Raw genomic sequence first — 20,684 nt, 5'->3', positions numbered from 1 at the left:
TCAGGACTCAATCGTGAAGCAAGCAAAGAAAGGGTCTCTAAACTTGCGAAGAGCATACAGAGTCACTTGGAGCAGATATAATAAAAAATCTATATCCCGAAATGCAAAATTAAGACATTGTAACACTGTAATCAAGCCTGAAGTACTATATGCATCTAAAACACTCATGATTGGGGGCAGATCATTGATTCAAGATGTAGAAAAGCATGAAAGAAAAATCTTAAGGAACATTTTTGGACCATCCTGTACAGGGGGAATTTGTATGATGAGGAAATCTCTAACACACAAATACATCCACACACCCAGATGCACCCTTCTTCAATCACCAACCAATTACACATGGCTATTCGACAATACAAACAAAAATCTGACACGCAATACAGAAGAAATTGAGATAACTCTGTAACTTGAAGTAAACTTACCAATAAGAGGTCTGCGCCTCACGGCACGGCACACTGTCCACTTTTCTACGTTTGGAAAGGGATATTTTCGGTCACAAATAAATTATTAAAACGACTTTAAATATCAGTAGTTCGTAAGAACTTTAGTTCACACTGAAGTAGTCAACCACAATGAACCTCCCAAAGCATTTTCCGGCTTTAAACTGGCCATTTCTTGTGGATGTCCCAAGATAACTGTACCTATATAATCCCCCGCGGAATGCAGCAGGTCTTTCACTAGCCGGGGAAGTCTGCAGCTGTAATTACAAGAAACGAATGGATAAAGTCTAATCCTTGCCTAATTTTTTAAGGTGGGATTAATTATGCATCCTGGAACTTTCCAACAGCCCAGTGAAGAAGAAATCTAGGAATAATTCGGACATTTTTCTTATGGTTTTTCTCCTTTCTCCGTAAACTAAAAAAAAGTTCTTACGAGCTATGTTTTTCGGTATGTACGAAAAACATAAACTGAAAATTAAGCACATTATAAAAGCTCGACCAGGGGGCCACGTTAAATGCCTTCGAGAGCCGAGTCCGGCCCGCGGGCCGTACCTTGGGCACCTCTGCTCTAGGTGATTTTAGCTCTTCTTCCAGACTTGCAGAATGTAAGAAAATTGTATCCAGGGAGTGAATATGGGACACGCCCAATCCAGAAGCAGTTGACGAACTCGGTGAGATTTCACAAAGGTTTCGGTCAACTGTAACTAGAGATAATTTTTTGGTTTATGATTCATATTAAAATAAGCAGTATGATATTAGGAGAAGAATTCTGGTATTTAGTAAGACAGAGAATATACGCCGATTGATTAGCAGTGCAAATTGATACTCTGAGGGCACTTTAAAAAGCAGCCCCAAGATAGCTTTCCAAATATTCAAAAATAATGTTTCTATCCGTAAAGTAAATCAAACCGCTACATGAAGTCGTGAACCGAAAAGTGTTCAGTAATATATCTAAATTTAGTGACTATGAAGAAGGAAATGTTTTTGTATATCCCTTTGCCAATCAGCATAATGTTTCCTTCTAAATTGTAAATATTAAGTTACTATTCGCTGTAAAGAAATAATTCTACTTCAGTTAATTTCATTTTGCAAACATAAATATTAGAAAGTGAGATGCAGAGATGAATTATTTGTAAAAAGTGGTTTGGAATTTGAATATAATTTAAATAAAGTTGTTTGGGAACATACTCAGTGACTGAATTGGTTTTGGAACTAACAAGGTGTGAACGTAAGAGTTTTGTAAACAGTAGTTTGCTAAACATGTCCACTAATCTAATTTCCCACGTTTTGTTTTAAAATAGGAATTTTCTCCACTTTTCGTAAAATCAGTCTGGCAACCCTAACGTCAGCGTCTTGTAGTTCTGTATTACACAGTCTAGATGGCTGCACCATTTTTCCTCTATGATATGCAGAATTGTCTACAACCCATCTTGAGGTTTCTAAATAAATGATTTCTACCCAAATACAAGCGTCAAAATCGTATGCACGGTGGGTCTGAAAAATAATTCAAAGGAACTGTATAACAGAACTTCTAACCGGTTACTCTACAGTGGGAATGGAATATTTCGGATCTTTTTATCTTAAAAAAGCATGTATTTTATTATCAAAATTCAGGATATGTACACCAATTACGAGATTACTGAAATATAATAACAATAATAGAACTACATCATCATTAATGTAACTCTCTTGTAAACACACAATATAATCTTTTGTAGAATATGAATTACTCTTCATTTAAATGCTCAGTGTAATTTGTACAATAAAAATATTGTATAAAATGCATCATTTTAATCATTAGAAGAAAACGAACTATTGTATTCTAGAAGCGTATGTACAATGCCCATGCTCGCAACAGTCTCCAAACAAGACAAAATCATTTTTTTTTTTTTTTACTATAAAGTGAGTTTTGAGTTCATTCAAGCACACGATTGTTGGTCTCTCACGATCTGGTGTTATATCTTGCTCGGATTTCGCTGGCCCACTAGATCCAGGTGGAAGCTGTTCACCACAATGATGAAATACGCTGAGAGGGCTGGAAACAGAATAATACAGCGTTATGCACAGTGAAGTATAGAAGCAGAGAGGAGCAACTTTGTGGCCTTTCATTTTCAAGGAGAGACGATGGCATTAAATTTTGAAAAACATACATTTATATATAGTCTCTACTTTGAGAATATATTCCCAAAATTGTATGCCTTAAATGAAATTATTAATGGGTTAATTAATCTAAACATTCGAAGTCTTACATAAGCCACGTCCCCTGCTCAGTGAAACGTTATTTTTAAAAAAATTGGCACGAGATCTGGTATGCAGCAGATTTAAGATGACTGTAATGTTTACTTATGCGATAGGTGTGCTTCAGTCAGTCTGTGTGATAGAAGTCTAGCTGTTTGTTGGGCCCTGGTGTTCTGTTTGTCTGATGGTCATTTCTTGTGAAAATAACATCTTCATTACACCAAGATTATATCGTAAGTTACGTAGTTTAGGTTGGTAGGATTTGGTGGTGTGTTCAAGAAAGTGCAACGATTGTGGATAAAGAAGTTTCAGTACCCCCATAACTATATTCTTTCTCTTCTTGTTACTTGTTTTTCAAGCATTACAGTTTCCATGGCATAGAGACATTTTGATCAGCAATCCTGTTTACAATAGTAATGGATAGCATCATGACAACAGCAAAAGCAGCATATGGAGGAAGAGAAATTAACATGTTGTTATTTGCAGATGATATTGTGATTTGGGGAGAAGACGACATGAAGGTTCAAGAACAGTTGGATATGGTGAGAATGGGAAGATCCAAGAATGTGGATTGAAAATAAGTGTAGAAAAAAAGTAAAACTCTTGTTATGCCTAGAGGGGAGAAGGACATGCAGACAAGCCCCTGGAGGTAGTGGAGACGTTCAAATACCTGGGAAGTGAATTAATGGAGAATGCTCGACTGGATACTCAAATTAGTGAGAGGATTCGAGCTGGAAGCTGTTTCTGTCATACTGTAAGAAACATGTTATGGGACAAAGATGTGCCAATGGAAGCAAAGGAAACTATGTACAAGATGTATTACGTACCCATAACAACTCACGGAGCAGAAATTTGGACACTGACAAAGAAGGATGAGAGTCGAATACAAGCAGCTGAAGTGAAGTTCTTGAGGAGTATGATACCGAAGAGTAGAAGAGACAAAATAAGGAATGAGAAAATCCGGGAAGAGATTGGAGTGGAAAAAAAGAATGATAGAATAGAGAAGAGTCGATTAAGATGGTTTGGACACATAAAGTGAATGAGTGACGAAAGAATGCCAAAAAAGGTGATGGAAATGCAAATGTAAGGAAGGAGAGGCCGCGGACGACCACGATTGAGATGGAAGGACACAATCCAACACAGTATTGTAGAAAGAAACCTGGACTGGGACACAGTGTTGGAGAAGGAGTGGTGGAAAGACCTGGCTACAGCTGGGTGATGGGAAATGATGATGATGATGATGAGGTACATTTTTCGAGAACTACTGTATGCACAGAATTTTTATGAAGCTGGACACCCCTCTCTAAAGTAAATTTTATTGGAAGCTTTTTTTGATATAATTATTTTGTTTATAACTGGGGTCTCATGAAGTGACAAAAATAAACAATAACTTTTTAATCTATTAAAATTAACCTCATTAAAATATAAAGACATTTTTCCAGCTAAAGAAATTTCTGCTGTCATAAACCAATATGTACAAGTTGTGATGAGTAAAAAGAATGGAAATTGACTGAAAGGTTACAGTATCAATAAGAAATGTCAAGAAGCTTCACCTACAGTGCTTACTCTAACGCGAATATGTGCGCAAAATTTCATTTGTCTACCTCAAATATTACTAAAACTATGATAATTTCAAAATGTAACCATTATTCAGCCATCGTCTACCCTAAAGGGCTGTACTCACCTATATATAGTGCAGTCCCGATGAGAATGGCAATACCGGAAGCTGCGCTCAAGTACACGAAGGACAGGATCATCAGGATTAAGTAGATGATCGATGACAGGGTGACTGACACTATGGAGTAGATGATCCAGGGCCTAATCAGGCGAGGGTTTTCCTGTCAACAAAATAGCCGTCCATTAACGTTACACAGCGAGGAGAAATACTGCACATAATCACATTTGTATTGCTTATAATAATTATCAACAAAATCAAATGTATGACTGTTAGCAGAACAAACCAAATAAGGCAGACTCTTTGAGCCTCTGGCGGGGTTGTGAAAGATAAGCGGCAAAATTACATTTTTTTTACAAGTTACTTTACGCCGCGGCGACACAGATAGGTCTTATGGCGACGAAGGGATAGGAAATGGCTAGGAGTGGGAAGGAAGCGGCCGTGGCCTTAATTAAGTTACAGCCCCAGCATTTGCCTGGTGTGAAAATGGGAAACCACGGGAAACCTTCTTCAGGGCTGCCGACAGTGGGGTTCGGACCCACTATATCCCGAATAACTGGATACTGGCCGCACTTAAGCGACTGCAGCTATCGAGCTGGATAGAATTATATTTACATAGCTCCCAAGTCACATGAGTACAGTGGGAAGCAAGTTAGCCGATAAGGTCGCAAAGGAGAGCCGTAAGTAACATAGCATTATATTCTTACTGGCAGGCCACGATAAGAGGATAAACGAACATATAGAAGACTTCTTCTCTGTACATTCGTTTCGATGATGATGATGATGATGATATATTTTGATGACGTGACATCTTTTGTCTGGTGCGTCATACACATTGATGATTTCTATATATAAATCCTGATCATGACAACCCCGCCCCTGATTACAGGAATGCTTATTTAAGAAGTCATTTTTCGTCGTTTTTAATTTTTAGGTCTTTTTTGCCATTTTGCCTCATTTTGTCATCTTTAGCAATTCGTTGCAATTAATCCTTGTGTTTTAATCATTTTTCTATACTATTATTTAGTCGGTTTTTATATATTTACGTTGGGTAATCAACATATCGACGATACGAACTGCTGTTTAAAAAAGGTCTGAAATATTATTCTCTGAGATGTTTTCTATATTATTATTATTATTATTATTATTATTATTATTATTATTATTAAAAGGAGAAAGATAAGCCATAATACTTTAAATGTGTGCACTGTCCCCTCTGGAGAAAGGAACCCACTGGGAAGATCTGGGAGAAAGGTGAACGTGAGACAAGCACTTAAATTTTTCCGAGTTCTTTACACGCTTTTCTCTTTAAACTTTGTTGATAAAGACCGACTTACGTTGTTGGCTCCGTAGACCAGCAGGATGCAGAGGATGAGCTGCAGACACAGAATGATCGCCACCACAATATTGATATACGACGAAGCTGTAAAGAAAGAAAGCGAGCAGAACTGTAGTGCGTTCAGAAATCTCTAATAGTATCGAAGTCAATCGCCATAAATATAAACCTTGGTAAAAGATGGGAGTTTCTCTTCAAGGTGCAGCATAGTGATTTAAGTCTCATAAATACTTATTTTTCGTTGTTTCTTTTTTGTTTTTTTGTTTTTTGTTTAATTCGAGGCATTCATAATCTCTATGTCGTTAACATATTTAAACACTGAACAGTATAATTCGATTTTATATTTTATGCCTGACCACGTGTATCTCGCCGGTAGCTGGCTACATTGACAAACATTGCATCTGGCATCTACATAGGGAATACTGGTTTAGATGTACAAGGCCGATGACCTAGCGTATTAGGCCTGTTTAATCAACAATCATCAATCAGATTTAGGGCCTGTAAGCTATCGTATGGGGGAAAGGGTGGTAGACATTTGCAAGGAGATAGCAAATGTTCCCTTTTGTAATTAGGTTTTGGAACTTGTCACGAGCTCGCTACGTACCTCTGATTATATTGTTGTACTGTTCCCTCATTTCTTCAGTAAAGTTCAAGTGCTTGGCAATTTCAGGGCTCATCTGTTCAGCTCCGGCCTTCATGATGTTGGACACAAGCCCGGCGAGGGCTCCCAGCTGCAAATGAAACAAAAAATATTGAACTGCAATTGAAACAATGAATTTGGTTTCCAAACGCTAATTATAGTTTTTTTGAAAACTTAAATGTATTTTAACTGAAACGTAGAGGAAGATAAGAAAAGTGTTCCGTTAGTCTTTCAATAGTTTTATTGCTGTCGGTGTTGGCTTCGCGGTTCGGACTCCAATCTCGGCAGTGGTGAAGATGGTTTTCCGTGGTCTTTCATATTCACACCAGGCGCTGGTGTTCCTCAATGAAGCCCGTGGACGCTTCCTTCCCACTTCAAGGCATTTCCAATCCCATCGTCGTCATAAGACGTTAAACAAACTGTATATACTTCCAGCACTGATCGCAGACTGTCTGCGTAAGAGCTCTCCCCTTTCAATCAATCAATCAATCAATCAATCAATCAATCAATCAATCAATCAATCAATCAATCACTACTGATCTGCATTTAGGGCAGATGCCCAGGTGGCAGATTCCCTATCTGTTGTTTTCCTAGCCTTTTCTTTTGTCGTTTTCGCGGACATAATTGCGGCATCTAGGCGTATCTAAAAGATCGGCAGCAAATGAAGGTACTCTGGAAGTACCGTGCCGGGCTGAGTGGCTCAGACGGTTGAGGCGCTGGCCTTCTGACCCCAGTCTGGTGGCTCAGTCCGTTCGGATTTGAACTTGCTCAAATACCTCAGTCAGTCCCTTGTCGGTAGATTTTTCTGGCACGTAAAAGAACCTCTGCCGGACTAAATTACTGCACCTCGGCGTCTCCGGATACTGTAAAAGTAGTAGTTAGTAGGATGTAAAAACCAAACCAGAAACGGCAGTGATCACCCAACCATCCTCTGTTAACACTAATATGAAGAAAAGGAAGTAGTTGAGTCATTCGAAGAATGAAGATATCGGCAAAATAAAAGTAAGGACCACGAAGGCGTCGCAAACTTAACACCGTCGAGGTGGGAAGAGAGCAAGTGAGAGGTCGGGTGGGAAAGTTGAAATTCACGAGACTGAAGCAATGCCATCCCACGCTGGGAAGGAGAGACACTGGTGTTTTCCCTTTTAGTTGCCTCTTACGACAGACAAGGGCTGCGTTCACAAAATACGACTCCGAGTAGAGTATCACGGAGTAACTAGTAAGATTAACTCTGAGTAACATGAACGCTTGGAGTGAATACAGAGTAACAAAACAGACTAATCACTTAAAGAAGGTCGTTTTACCATAACCTCATTTGAGAGGATTTCAATGACTAATTTTCAGGCGAGGTTCTTCATAGCGGTGTGCTGTGAGTTCGTACTATTTTCCTCACCGAGTTGTGCCTTGAAACAGTATCCGTTAATCTTTATCTCGTAGGAACAATCTTATGACGATGATGATGAGTACCAATATATCGGCCCTGCAGTGGTGCGCGATAGGCCATTTACAAACTGTATATGTAGATTGTGTTGTTAATAACTACGACGAAACTGAATGTAAACAACGTTTTCGATTGCAGAGATCAGCATTCGAACATCTGCTAAGAGTCGCTGGCCCTAAACTTTCTAAATCCAAAATCGGGGACCGGGGAAGACCATTGCAAGGCCCACGAAAGCAACTTCTGGCTGTAATTTGGCTCTTACCAACGCCTGATTCATACAGATCTGTTTCGAGAGAGTTATACGTGCATTGTGTGGTGTTTTTGATAATATAATTAAATGGTCGCATTCAGAAGGTCGTCTATAATAAACAAAGTTACATATTATACATTTACTAAATAAATCTTAGAAATGTGAGGTTAATAAATCACCTGCAATAAATCACCTTATCATTCATAACATGGATATTCTTATAAAAATGTAATGATGTAATTTCTCCGATTATCAAATAGGTGCCTAAGTACTTTTCCTGCTTTGGACGCAAATATCTCGTTCATTCACTACATAACGTCCTTCTTTGTCGACAACTAGAAAATAATTTGAATTCATTGCCGTGTCAATATACTAGTACTTGTTTTTTAATATTTTTCACCGTTAAGAGTGAATGCATTACTGCGCATGTCGAGTTAAATCTACTTGCCTATTTACGCGGAGTAAAGACTACACTATGAGTTAACTTGAATGCATTTTCTGAACACCTTGTAGAGTTAACTCTTTGCTTTCGTGAACGGATGGAGTGAACTCTGAGTCTACTCGAAGTTGGAGAGTGGTAGTTTGTGAACGCAACCAAGGGGTACTGTGAATGTATTCTACCGGCCCCACCCACACGGAAAGAAAGATGGTGATGGTGGGGTCGTCGTTTTAAGAAGAAGTGCAACTGAGCAACCATCTTCTATGAATAATAAACAAAGGGAAAAATGGAAGAAACCGGGACTTGGGCGAATGCTGAAAGAAAGCCAAGAGCTGCGAACGCCGTTGCGACACCGAAGACCAGTGACCAGTATGTGGAAGCGATATCAGGCAGATAGAGAGAGTGTCCTGTGGTCGCCCACGCACGCTAAGTTGGAAAGCCCTTCAGCGTAAGCAAATCGGTGCCCAAATCCTCGAATCATTTGAATAGATACTGAGCGGACCGGTTTCGAACCAAGCTGTACATTGGGAGACGCGTGGGTTCGAACACCACCATCCTGAGAATGGTTTCGTGTGGTTTCCCGTTTTGATTTCCATCCAAATGCCGGGCGGCCTATTGCCATTCCTTGATGGATGCAGTACTTTTGTATCCGTCTCTTGGCACAGGCCAGAGCAAAGTGTAGCTTCCACTGAAGTCCCAGTCTCATCCATGGCTGTGACAATATGGAAGCTGCTGGGGTATGGGTGGTGCTGAGTAATGACACTCGGAGCACAAATAGTGTCTGAGTGTTATGAAAGGTGTTGCACATAGGGTCAGTCGTGCTGCAGTGGCACATTCTGGCCCAGTGAGGAAAGCAATGGCAAACTACCTCACTCCTCATCTTGCCTAGTACGCCTCATTTGGGCTCTGCCATTGGTTTTTGCGGTTTCCCTATAACTGCATAGCCTTTGGTAGTGCTATTTGAGGATGCAACCAGCTTCTGGGCTGCTGACCTAACAAATAACCAAATGCCGGAACAGTTCCTTCTCGTAGGCCAGAGCAGATTCATTCCACCTCCTTCCCCAGTTTCATTCACCATCACTAATTTCTTCTTCAGTAGCTCCTCGACTGTGGTTGGCGTCGAGAAGGGCATCTGGCCGTAATGATTTAATGTCGCTTCATCCTCGACCCCGTATCAGGGAAAGGGACTAAGGCGTAGACACGCAGACATACTGGGTAGAAAGAAGAAATAAAACGGTTACAGATATTGGTAAACAAACGATGCTTAAAACTTCGCAAACCTTATACTGTCGGGGTCAGAAATGAACAAAAGCTGACAAAGAGTGTTGAGGTAAAGGTTGAGAATCTTACTGACAATGCAGCCACTAGTTGTTCAAAATGTTAAAATCTGCTCGTGCCTATTGGTGTGCATGCTGGGAGTTAGCTATGCTAACTAGAGTAATTGACTTCCGCCCTGCAGCTGTTCGTTAAGAATACCACATGTCAAGGACGGAAAAAGGTTCAGCTTGCTGTGTGACATCACCTTCCTGTATGAGTGAATACAGGGCTGTGGGACGCCTTCTTAACTACATCATAATAATACCGTGTTATATGTTCTCGTGGAAGAAGTCGGCTATCTCTGTCTAATCTTTGATGCCTAACGAAAAGTTAGTTTGTGTGAAGCATATGTAGAATACCCGCCTTCTCCCCCACCTCTTTTTTTTTGCCTTCTCATTTTGGAACATGTTAGGTCCACACTAAAACTCTGTCCAAAGAAGTGAAAATAGCAACATTTATAAACATTTAAAACTCGAAACTTTGACCGTCAACGAATTTGAAAACGATCGTTTAGAAACAGTTGATTTCTGCTTTTGGAGACGAATATCTGGACAGGAAAAATGACTAGTGAAGACATGCTGTCAAGAGTTGGAGCAAAAGAGAAGTATTCAGAAGAAGCTTCTGAGACGTGGAGATCGGTTTATTGGACACCTCTACAGGCACAACGCCTTTATAGTTAGTTTCGGCGGGGAAAATAGGCGTGTGTGGTGGGGAGGGCAGAAAGAAGCAGGCTAAGAAGACGTGAATACAAAATTCTGCGTCGGAATTAAACGACTGACTGAAGAAAGGGAAAAGTAAGAAAGTATAATCGCGTCCCTCCAATCTTCGGATTGTAGAACTAACAAGAACTATTTAAAGATTGTTTATATTTTCGTTGATAGTTACATTTAACGCGTCGATCCGTAAAATATTTTTTGTAAATTAATGCAGTTTGTTGATTAAAAACGTTCCAGAAATATATGTAACCAATTTATGAAGCTGAACAAATTTGACAAGAAAATATAACTGAGTACTGTAATTGGTATATTTTACTTTTTTTAAAATTCGCTGTCGCAAGTTAGCCTCTCGGTACGGTACGAAGATTATCCACCTCCCTGCAAATCGCAGTCGTCTTTTGGGAATGATTTTCTGCAAACTACACAGACCACTTCTGCGAAGATCTTCTTCATTCTTACTGTGGTCACGGTAGCTTGTTTTTAGAGTTCGTCTGACTCATTGTTGATGAAAGATGTCGAGCTTGTGCGATGAATTCGCTGACATCTTCCATGTTTCACAATACACATACATATAGAGCCATAGGCATAATAATGGACGCACACAGCTGTAACTTTATGGTTTTGGATGTGAAGTTGACAGCCATGTGTACATTATGTTTTCTCTGATTATGCAACTTGTTTAACATTTCCTTGTGGACGACATTAGTTGCTTTCCTGCTGATGGATGTAATAACTTAGTGCGACATTATTCTAACGTCCTCGCAGTCGCCAGCCTGTTCTCCCACATGCAGTATTTAAACTATCCGTGTGCTTTCACTGATACAACCATAACTCCTGAACCATTCATGCAAATGAAATACTACAAAGGTCATTTGTACCTTAATTAGATTATTGAGGTGAATGAAGAATTTCTTTTGGTAAAGATTAATCTCAAAATAAGGTTTCTAATGTTATCAATGGTTTTTTCACTGCCAACTATAACATAAAAACTGTTATTGAGGCTTATGTTTTAAAAATTGGCGTAAGGACAATTCTTTTCACCATTTTATACTCAACAATACTTCCACGCGAACATGAATGCGCACGAATGGCAATTTCTTTTTCTCTCCCTTTTGCCATCGATTAATATTTCGTTATTTTTACAACGGTGTAAATCGCAACAAAATCCATTCGGCAGTTCTAGAGATTACCTCGAACAAACACACCGACAGACATCTTCTGGGGATTTTATTTCATGATACATATACTGTAAATATCAAATGCTAAAAATGCATGACGCAGTACTCATACAGTGAAGCTAATCATCTCACTGCATGCTGTCATAATTTTAAAGCCTTGTTGTCAACGTAAATAATGAAGTTGTTTCTGAAAATTAGTCGAAACGAAAGGCTTCTCTGTCACTGGTTTTTGGAAATGCTGAGGTTTCAACAGAAGCTTTTGAAAATGGAGGATCTTAGTTAACATCAAAAGCCTGTTTCTGCAATAAGTTGATTAATATATGATATACCAATTTAGTTTGGAAACTGCTAATTTGTTTGAGTGATGAAAATCTAAAAATGTATGGGCAATAAAATCTCATTAAATGTGATTTAGCCCTCGGATTTACTGATAAATCCATCCTTGGCTCATAACTGTGTAATTAATTAACATTTAACCAATAATGAAAGTACTTACCCCGTACAGGACGCCAATGATGATGGTGCCTGTTTTGAGCGTGCATCCACAACAGCATTGCTTCACGGTGATGGTCATGGTGAAGTGTCGATATCAGGACCTCTGAAGAGAATAAACACCAGCTCAGTACACAGACGATAGTACAGAAAAATAATTTAATTAAAAGATATCTGTGATCAAGACTGCGATGCTCTTATAGTTCATGATCGATGTTAAAAGCTGCAGACTGTAATTGCCAGACAACCATGTGTCAGAGAAGAATTGAGGAGTTCGGTGGTAACACTGAATCTTCCGGTTGCCTATTTTATCCGTACAAAGTTAGATTATTGTGTTAGTAATGTACTGTAGATCACAGCGGGATGAGTTACATTCAGTGACAAAAGAGCATTAATTATTTTACATGTTAACTTCAATGTATGTTCGTAAAATGTTATCGCAAGTAGCTTGGAAAATTTTTATTTCATTTCATATTAAATTTAATTCCCGTTTGTAAAACATTATTTGAGTTAGCGCGGAAACATTAAATTAAATGTGTAACTTTGTAATTTCCTTTAGTTAAGTCCTAAGTTTCATAAACCGAGCAAGCTGGCTGCTTGGTTCGCATTGTGTATCTGTTAGCCTGCATTCGGGTTGCAAATCCTGACCTTTTCCTTTCCAGTCCTCTCGTTCTCCCATTCTCACTTCGCCGAAAACCTTCCGCGCCACGTTTAACTACTAGGAAGAAAAAGCACCTACTATAGATTTAAACCGACGACATACTGTTGTCCTAGAAAAGAGTTATTATTATTTTTATTATTATTATTATTATTATTATTATTATTATTATTATTATTATTATTCTATCGTTGCTTATGGTAGGAAAATTGTTAGCAATGTAAGGCTCTTCGTATGGTTCTTCTGCTAAGTTCATATTTGTTCATTTTTGGAATGAAATGAAATGGCGCATGGCTTATGTGCCGGGAGTGTCCGAGGCTCGCCAGGTGCAGGTCTTTTCATTTAACTCCCGTAGGCGACCTGCGCGTCACGATGAGGATGAAATGATGATGAAGACAACACATACACCCAGCCCCTGTGCCAGCGAAATAACCAATGATGGTTAAAATTCCCGACCCTGCCGAGAATCGAACCCGGGACCACTGTGACCAAAGGCCAGCACGCTAATCATTTAGCCATAGAGGCGGACTCATTTTTGGAAGTAACAGATGACACTGGTAAAGATTTCCATCATGTGAGCTTCCTTGCAATTCCTAAAGAATAAACACTGCTGCAGTTTTATCAGTCAGTCTCTCTTTTCCGCCCGGCTGAGTGGTAAAGTTCCTGGCTCTTTGAACCGAAGTTGGCAGGTTTTATATTGGCTCAGTCCGGTGGAATGTGAAGGTGCTGAACTACGTCAGCCCCGTGTGGGTAGATTTACCGGTACGTAAAAGAACTCCCACGGGGCAAAATTTTGGCATCTCGGCGTCTCCGAAAACCATAAAAGTAGTGAGTGGTACGTAAAGCCAATAAACATTTTTGTTATTCTTTCTTTGGCACCCATTTTTTACGGAGAAGTGACGGAAGTATTCCTCATAAAAAGCTGAATATTTTATTGTGTGAATACGTCCCCTGGTTCCTGCTGAACTTTGTGAATGTGGAGCTGTACGCGTATGACCGGTTAGTTTGCATGAACCGTATTTTCGTTATCCTTTCCGCAATGATGAGTGGCTCCAGAAAAGACAGAACACCCCAGTCATTTAATGTTTCTGTTGTTGTTTAGCTTTGAAGGCTAAGAACATTGCAGATGTAATGAACGAATTATTCTGAAAATAATTGAAAGTTTGTCAAAATATGTAACAGCGAATATCTCCGTTGTTATTCCTCGCATGTTAAAAGCACACATGTATGAGAGTCCAACCCTCGTCCTGTTCTTCTACGGGGTCGGGTATGAAGTGAGATGAATAGTAGCAAGGGAGAGGGTGAAACCCGATGCCGGCACATAGCCTACTCTTGCCGAATAACACCAAGGTTTATCGTCGCCATCCGACGGACGAATCACCATCAACAGCGTCATTTGCCCTCCCTCCTAATTAGCACTGCGGAGAGGTTTGTAATTTAACCCAGGCTTTTGACACGCAGTCTAGTGAATATAAATTGTATACCACCACCTCCCTACCCTCCCGGCCAACATTCTGACGGCGACATTTTGTTCTTTGACCAACGAGACTCGAAACGTTAAAAACACATATAGCATCGGAAATTAAATCTAGCACAACTGCTATGTACGGTTTTTCGGCAGAGCTGTTATTAACAGAGAAATGCACACATGCCATCTAAACGTAGTTCGCGGACCTGATAGATCTACGCAGTAGTCCACAACTTCCGAGTACCATCTCCCTCATTCTCCGAGATGACGAGCAGTTAAAAGACCTCTTCATCAGTTTTATGAGGAAAGTGGCCTTTAGACATAAATATGTCTGATGGCTGGGGGTCATCCGAAAATTTGTGTAACATGACGCGCAAAATGTGTGATGGAAGTGTAAACATAGCAACCGTGCAGGCTGTTATGTTAGGTATTGTTACCTAGCAACCGTGCACGCTGTGATGTACAGTATTGAACCTAGCAACCGTGCAGGCTGTGATGTAAGGTATTGTTACCTAGCAATCGTGCACGCTGTGATGTAAAGTATTGAACCTAGCAACCGTGCAGGCTGTGATGTAAGGTATTGTTACCTAGCAACCGTGCAGGCTGTGATGTAAAGTATTGAACCTAGCAACCGTGCAGGCTGTGATGTTAGGTATTGTTACCTAGCAACCGTGCACACTGTGATGTAAAGTATTGAACCTAGCAACCGTGCAGGCTGTGATGTAAGGTATTGTTACCTAGCAATCGTGCACGCTGTGATGTAAAGTATTGAACCTAGCAACCGTGCAGGCTGTGATGTAAGGTATTGTTACCTAGCAACCGTGCAGGCTGTGATGTAAAGTATTGAACCTAGCAACCGTGCAGGCTGTGATGTAAAGTATTGTTACCTAGCAACCGTGCAGGCTGTCTTATGGCTGGTGGTCACCAGAAATTAGTAGACGTTGATGGATGACCATCACCGGGAGATATATTTATGATCATTTAATTTTCGCAAAGGGAAAAGTGTGTTTTTAAGATACTTTTAAAAGTAAAATGTTTAACTCTTTTTCAAACTTCCCTTTTATTGTGAACGGCGCTTTTATTCTTATGACTGTTTAAATGTTTTTAGCTTTTAAATTGATCAATATATATGATTTTATTTGTAAGTTAGTGACTAATTTTATTACATTTTAATTTTTTTCTTAATCATTTTGTAAAAATTAAGACGTTGCGAATTAGATCCACTATTTCATTTTCATCATATAGTCATCACCATTGTTTTAATGTCATAGTCAGTATTTTTTGCATTACGGCCTAACATTTCCTTTCTTATCGTCTTTCACCATTAGGGAGCCATGACCTAGATGTTAGGCTCCTTTAAACAACAATCATCACCTCATCAAATAGCCGTCCTGTGGCTGACTGGTCAGCGTGTTAGCCTTCGGTCCTGGGACCCCGAGTGCGTTCCCTTCGTTCGCACGGCACACGTCACCACACAAACAAGCAGACGACGACCGCCCTCATCAGATAACTACCCACTCGAAATTACTGTTAATTGTCAATAATTATTATTAACGGATAGATTTGACATTTCCTGCATTGGCCCCCTTGGTATTAGTACGACACTCTGTGCCTATAAAATAATGTTTAGCCTAATGCCCAGCCCGGCCGTCGAAACAAATTAATATTGAGCTGAACCTTCCTCTTTGGACTTTTGTACATCTAATCCCAGATAAAACAGAAGTATCAGGCTAAAATTTGAAGTTTATTCGGGAGATCGTGGGTTCGAACCCCACTGTCGGCAGCCCTGAAGATGGTTTTCCGTGGTTTCCCATTTTCACACCAGGCAAATGCTGGGGCTGTACCTTAATTAAGGCCACGGCCGCTTCCTTCCCACTCCTAGCCCCTTCCTCCCTCATCGTCGCCAAAAAACCTATCCGTGTCGGTGCGACGTAAAGCAAATAACAAAAAAGAAAGAAAATTGAAGTGTACAGACGAAATTTCCATGTTAGTAGCAAGTGTATCTGTTGGTATTCAATAACGCTTGCATGCGGAAGATTCGTCTTTTAGAACAATATTTTGGCAATCCGGCGTCGCTCAAACCAACTGAAAAACTGTGTTTATTATAACTACAATATGGTACTGGCTTGAGATAAACTCTATAGTGGATAGGATCATCGTGATTCATAGTGTCATTCAGTGACAGGAACTATACCTGCCGACGTGCAGCTGAGGAATTAAGCAGTAACGTGTTTGTCACGAAGTCATGAATCACAGCACGAAGTTATCGTAACTCGGCGACACAGTGCCATTATTGTCCACCTCAGTATGTGAGATAACGTAGTGCAGTTCTGTGTACAGTAGTTGATACAAAAGGTCGCACTTCGTACTCGTAATATGAAGCCAGAAAATACCGCTGTGTATTTAGAATAATTGCCAGTGTTCGTCGTGCTGTATGCAATGAGCCACTAAAATATAGCTTCTTACAGTCGAAGAGTTACCGTTACCCTGATTAGGGATTTTTTTTCATCACTGTCTTCCTCTTATCTCCTACTATACTGTAGGCAGTCCGGAAGATGGTTTTCCGTGGTTTCCCATTTTCACACCAGGCAAATGCTGGGGTTGTACCATAATTAAGGCCACGGCCGCTTCCTTTCCAATCCTAGCTCTTTCCTATCTCATTGTCGCCTTAAGACCTATCTGGGTCGGTGCGACGTAAAGCACATTGTACAGAAATCTTCTGCTATATGCATGCATTTATTAAAAAAAAACTGTCACTACAGACCGTGGAATGGTACATTATAGTTGCAGATCATTTACAGCCCCTTAGGATGCGCGAGACAGGCTAGTGAGACAGGAGTATTAATTATTTTAGATCAAATCTGTGTTTGTAAATTATTAGTTGAATTAATCCTCTTATTTAATTGTTTAAAGGTTTCATTAAATTCGCGTTTGCAAACTATTATCCTAAGTAGTTCCGAGCTATCGAATTTAATTCCTTTTAAATAGCGAATTAAATTTCCAGTCGTAAAATATTATCTGAAGTGGTTTGAAGCAACTTTATTTAACAGAAAATAATCTTCCTGGCAGTTTTCCCAGTTTATTAAGGCCGCCCCTCAATGTGGATGTTACGCGTGTTTCTGTGGTGTGTTGTATACACTTGAACAGAAGTAGGGTATGTTGAGCCTAACACAAACGCCCAGTCCCCGAACGCGAGTTAAACCCGGGACCCTCGGAACCGAAGGCTGATAAGGAGACGGACTCCTTTCACAGTAAACATAAAATAACATTTTGTGTTTATAAAATATTAATTGCATTAGCGTGGAAACAACTTTTAAACATTAACTTTAATGTAAGAACTTATTCCATTTGAATTTGGTTTAGTTAATTTCTGTGTTCGAAAAAATTAACATTTGTTTGGAGCCACTGAAGCGAGACAAATTCCACAGAGAATAGCTGACTTAGAACAAGGGGTGCCGTACGGTAACGGCTTCACATTGATAGCAATGTACTTAATGCCATTCCAATTTTCACACTATTTATCTTACGATAACAGTGTATTTTAGAAACGAAAATAGAGAGCAACAATTCATTCGAGTTATTACATTCTTTTTGTTTGTTGCCAGTTTTGAGAGTTATAGCACGTTTCTGTATAGAATACGGTATTTGTGTATCTGCAAACTCAAGCCGTGAACATCTCTATTTTATGTTTCCTGAGTTATGAGATTATTGCAGCAGAGGAGTTTTCACAAAAAAGAAACTCCTCAAATACACAAGAATGCACACCTAAAACATGTACAACATAAACACTCGGTGTGTTTCCACATAACCGCGCCACACCTGCACACTGGATCACTTTACATCACTGAATAAACAACTAAAGCACTTTTGATCACACTATGATGTTACCTTGGTCTTACTAATACGTTGATCTTAGAGTATACGTTCTGGCGTCGATTACTGGCAATGTTGTGGTTATATAGGGCAACAGACATTAACCACCTCCCTCTCTGGTTGTTTACTTGCTGTATCCGGGACGTCCTCTAGTGCAGAGTTTAGTAGACGACTAGATGTTCCGAGTGCAGTTCACGACGCGGTGTTGTGGTGGGAGTAGGGAGGGGGGCATGTCTACACGGCATAACATTGCTCTAGGTGTCCCTTCTAGCACGTTGAAGATCAACTCTTCGCTTTCCTTCTTCCTTTCTGTCACGGATGAACAGTAGAGGAGAAATCGTTTCACTGCCGTTACATACAATTGAAAGTTCAATTTCGGGGTAAGGGTGAATAATCTCACCATGACCTGGTAGTGAAGCTATTTCTGTTCGAACCCCACTGTCGGCAGCCCTGAAGATGGTATCCCGTGGTTTTATTCACCACGCAAATTAAGGCCACGGCCGCTTTCGCCCACTCCTAGCCCTTTCCCATTTCATCGTCGCCATAAGACCTATCTATGTCGGTGCGACGTAAATCAAATTGTAAAAATACAAAAAACAAAAAAGAAGGAACTGTTTCTGAATAGAGGAATTATTTTTAAGCATTCATTTTGAATTTGCGAAAACAACCCTTTTTTTTTAAATGAACCCAAAAACAATAAAATACATGACTACAGAAAGTTCGGTTTCGAGGAAAATAAAAAAAGTGCCTCTTTTAAGACACACCAACGCCGCACTGAGTGGCTCAGACGGTTCAGGCACTGGCCTTCTGATTCCAACTTGGCAGGTTCGATCCTTCCTCAATCTGGTGGTATTTGAAAGTGCTCAAATATGTCAGCCTCGTGTCGGTAGAATTAAGTTAAAGTAGTTCTGAGAGACAAAATTCCGGCACTTCGGCGACTCCGAAAACCGTAAAAGTAGTTAGTGGGGAGTAAAACAATTATTATTATTATTATTATTATTATTATTATTATTATTATTATTAAGAGACACCAACAGGTGGTGGTGGTGATTATATTTTTTGATAGTTGCTTTACGTCGCACCGTCATACATAGGTCTTATGGCGACGATGGGACAAGAAAGGCCTAGGAACGGGAAGAAAGCCTTAATTAAGGCACAGCCCCAGCATTTGCCTGGTGTGAAAATGGGAAACCACGGAAAACCATCTTCAGGGCTGCCGACAGTGGGGTTCGCACCCACTGTCCCCCGGATGCAAGCTCACAGCTGCGCGCTCCTAACCGCACGGCCAACTCGCCCAGTGATTATTGTTGTTTCAAGAGGAAGTACAACTAGGTAACCATCCTCTATTAACACTGATGAGAGGAAAAAAATGGAAGGGGCCCGAAACTTCGAAAAATGAAGGTATCGGCCAAAGAAAGACAAGGGCCACGAAGGACGTAAACAAGAAAGACTCCCCAGGATTCGCAAATCTAATAACGTTGGGGACGGAAAATAAGAAGAGTTGACCAAGGGAGGTCAGATAGAATAGATGAAAGTGAGGAGCCTGGCACAAGCAAGTGGAAGCACAGCCAGGACTCAGCTAAGGGCCCCGTGGTTGCCAACCTACACTCCCAAGGTGAGCCCATTTAGTCACCTCTGCGAGAGTCAGGGGATACCGTGGACGTTATTTTACCACCACCCATCTAGAGGGTGAAGTCACACCAACATAATTTAGTTGTTTTTACTTTTAAAATATATTGAAAACCTCTTTGTACGTACTGCAATATTAGGTCCTTGGACAGATTCAGTTAATTATTTAATCATGTATTTAGGATATATATTACATGTTCACAATATGACTGCACTCGGCCATGCCATGTTTACGTCCAGTGCTCTGCTACCAGGTACAGTAGCGCGCTAAATTTGACAGATCTATAATACAGCGGTTCCTTTCGCTGTGACGTCGTCAGCCCCTGAATGATCGGCACACATCGTATTCTGAATTCGTCCTATTATTTTTAAATTTACAGCAGTTGCTAATTCGTATCTCAAGTTAGATTTTGTCCTGTCAGTGTTGCGAGACTGGTGTACTCTGTCCACTGACTAGCCCCCTGCTCGCCCCGCTGTTATCTGCCCTCTGCGATAAGCACCGCTTTACCAAACTGCAATCGTATTCGGAAAATGCAATAACAAAAACATATCCAAATATGTTCTTCAACATTGTCACTTTTATGTTCAACGAAGTTCATTAAAATACATTCTGTGGCAATAAACATTGTCACTACTGTCTCCATCACAGTCCGTTTGCTCGGCTCAGAGGGTCCTGGGTTCGATTTATGGCTGTATGGTTAATTCTTCTGGCTCGATCGCTGAGTGTCTGTGTTCATGTTAACACACTACATAGAACACAAGCAGTAGCGGCGCTAAGGAACCCCCTCCCCCCCCCCAATAATTGAAAATGGAGCCCTCGTTTCCTGATAAGAAAAGTTACAAGTTTATTTCGTAGTACAAGGTCACACATTACTGTAAGTACCTAGCTGTTAA

The 20,684-nt window shown here is 40.2% G+C and overlaps 1 protein-coding gene across 2 annotated transcripts; it reads right to left on the bottom strand.

Annotated features, from left to right (window-relative positions):
* Nucleotides 1–2,012: 2,012 nt before the first annotated feature.
* LOC136883532 (lysosomal-associated transmembrane protein 4B) lies at nt 2,013–18,312 on the bottom strand. 2 transcript variants are annotated; one of them, XM_067155899.2, is made up of 6 exons: nt 18,177–18,312; nt 12,167–12,268; nt 6,294–6,420; nt 5,691–5,776; nt 4,363–4,516; nt 2,013–2,475 (listed from the first exon to the last, which is right to left on the bottom strand). In XM_067155899.2, exons 2-6 carry the CDS (start codon nt 12,242–12,244, stop codon nt 2,396–2,398), a joined length of 525 nt encoding a protein of 174 aa, XP_067012000.2. In that variant the 5' UTR covers nt 12,245–12,268; nt 18,177–18,312; the 3' UTR covers nt 2,013–2,395. The 2 variants fall into 2 exon arrangements, with proteins under 2 accessions (XP_067012000.2, XP_068085836.1); XM_068229735.1 differs by lacking the exon at nt 18,177–18,312 and adding an exon at nt 18,054–18,077.
* Nucleotides 18,313–20,684: the final 2,372 nt, after the last annotated feature.

The sequence above is a fragment of the Anabrus simplex genome, chromosome 11, assembly GCF_040414725.1.
Source record: "Anabrus simplex isolate iqAnaSimp1 chromosome 11, ASM4041472v1, whole genome shotgun sequence".
Classification (NCBI taxonomy): Eukaryota; Metazoa; Arthropoda; class Insecta; order Orthoptera; family Tettigoniidae; genus Anabrus; species Anabrus simplex.
This window is presented reverse-complemented; position numbering and strand designations above follow the sequence as displayed.

Bases quoted from the DNA above. Each gene is read 5' to 3' on its own strand.
- LOC136883532 (XM_067155899.2), bottom strand. From the start codon at position 12,244: ATGACCATCACCGTGAAGCAATGCTGTTGTGGATGCACGCTCAAAACA. The intron at 4,517-5,690 runs GTAAGTCGGTCT...TTTTGTTGACAG, and splicing joins TGGTCTACGGAGCCAACAAC to GAAAACCCTCGCCTGATTAG. The intron at 2,476-4,362 runs GTGAGTACAGCC...TTCTGTTTCCAG, and splicing joins CGGGACTGCACTATATATAG to CCCTCTCAGCGTATTTCATC.